At 46.5% G+C, this 1,826-nt stretch overlaps 1 protein-coding gene across 1 annotated transcript in view; it reads left to right on the top strand.

Moving 5' to 3' along the window:
• Nucleotides 1-1,625: 1,625 nt before the first annotated feature.
• Nucleotides 1,626-1,826, top strand: part of ARNT (aryl hydrocarbon receptor nuclear translocator) — a 64,781-nt gene continuing 64,580 nt past the window's right edge. The window contains exon 1 of the mRNA XM_007460233.1: nt 1,626-1,651. Within this exon, the coding sequence (XP_007460295.1) occupies nt 1,627-1,651 (25 nt within the window). The 5' untranslated portion in view covers nt 1,626. The remainder of the gene's footprint in view (nt 1,652-1,826) is intronic.

Genomic DNA, 1,826 nt, shown 5'->3' with positions numbered 1-1,826 from the left:
CTGACTTGAAGGCTTTGATGGCTTTCCAAGTCATTGACAAAATTTCCTAACAGTCGAGGTGTAGTGGGCAAGGGACAAATGGATGCTAGCCCAATAAAATCCAATTTTTAGATCTTCATAGTTGTACTTCCTATTTACTGTTTATTTTTTGTTGCTTGGATCAACTTACCACATTTAAAGCCACATAATAATTCATATTCTATATCTGCACTGCAGTCTTGTTTAATAGCTAGCTACCTTTAATACGTAATTTGAATTTAAGTACTTGTTACCTTTTTTCACCACTACTTCTAATGCTTCAATGTACTTCATTTGAGTGAATGATTTTTCTCTTTTTGGTGAATTGGAAATATAATACAACAAAACGGTAACAAAGAAAAATTTAATTTTAACAAATGTAAACAATAATATATGAATTATGTTAAAAATACCTTGGCTGAGATAAACTATACTGATAGCTAAATGAGGGAAGTGGATCTGTGTAATCTTTGTAGTACATATACAACCTACAAGAATTCAAAGATGCTCAATAGCATAATGGGATTTCTGTTAAAATTAGAATAAATTTATGTTAGACAATTTGTGAAAGATGTGTGAAAAGGTAGTACACTGTAGTGCTAAAACGGGGGGATGGGTGGAATATATTCCCAGAGTCAGCCTTCTTCAGTTTGCCTCCCGCAACACTACTTACCAGCCGGGTGTCCCTTGCTTAACCTCTTTGCTTCTGTTTCCTTATGTGCAAAACGTAAGTAATAGAAACTACCTCACAGTGTTGTTATGAGGATTAAATAAGTACTTATAAAGCAGTGTGGACAGTGCCTGGCTCGAAGCGCTCAATGCTTCCTATTATTAGAAAATAAATCTGTGCAATCATCTTACCACTTCTCTACTAAAAACCTGTCACTATGTTCCTATCGTTGATCAAAGGAAGTTATCCCACTCTTAATCAAAATACATTGCCTCCCGTTTTGGCTGTCGGTATCTCTCCTACCAGACATAAGCGCCCAGATCCTCTTACACTACCAGTTCTATAGCAGGAATTCAAAACTTGCCGAACTTTTTCCCACTAGGGACAAAGGTCCTTAAAAGAGGAAAAAACTAGAAAGGATTACAAATCACGAAGTTTAAGCGGTAGGGCACCTAAAGAAGATTTACAAAACAAATCATCTGCAGAGTGGCCAACCAGGCGAATCCACCACCCAGCGAAGCTTTTTAGTAAAATTATTTTTCACTGACGTCACTCGATCGCTGACCGCTAAGGTAGAAGAGGCGGAATTAGAGAGACAGCTGGACTTCTTCCTCGCCCTCCCTCCTCCACTGGACTGGCTGGCAGCTCCGTGGCCAGTCCTGCTTCTGGTCGTTTTGCGATTCCATTGGTCAGTTTTCCCGAGGAGGCTGGCCTTGGGGCTGACCCCTCCCCCTCTAGGGGCGGGTCTCTCCGTCGTAGGGGCTGGGGACGGTGGGGCGGGGGGCGGTTGCTGCAGCCGCCATCTTGGATTCCGCGGTAGTATTGGCGGCGGTACGGCGCCGCGTCTGGGGAGTGGCTCTCCCCTCCCCCTCCCCCCGGTTCCTTGGTGGTGGCTCCTCCCACTGTGGGGGGGTGCGGCGGCGGTGGCATCTACAGCTATGGCGGCGACTACAGCTAACCCCGGTGAGGAGACGGAGGACTGGGGTTCCTCTCAAGGAGGAGGGGCTGAAGGGGCTGGCAACTGGGTAGACCCAGCGCTGAGGGGCCGTAGTTGGGGCTGAGGGCGCTGAGACGCGTGGGGGTGCTACGGGTCGGTGGGGGAGGGGAGTGACCTGGGGGAGGGGCCCGCCCCTGGGGG

Source organism: Lipotes vexillifer, unplaced genomic scaffold (genome assembly GCF_000442215.2).
Source record: "Lipotes vexillifer unplaced genomic scaffold, Lipotes_vexillifer_v1.1 scaffold209, whole genome shotgun sequence".
Taxonomy (NCBI): Eukaryota; Metazoa; Chordata; class Mammalia; order Artiodactyla; family Lipotidae; genus Lipotes; species Lipotes vexillifer.
The sequence above is the reverse complement of the archived record's forward strand: the minus strand, read 5'-3'. Positions and strand labels throughout refer to the sequence as shown.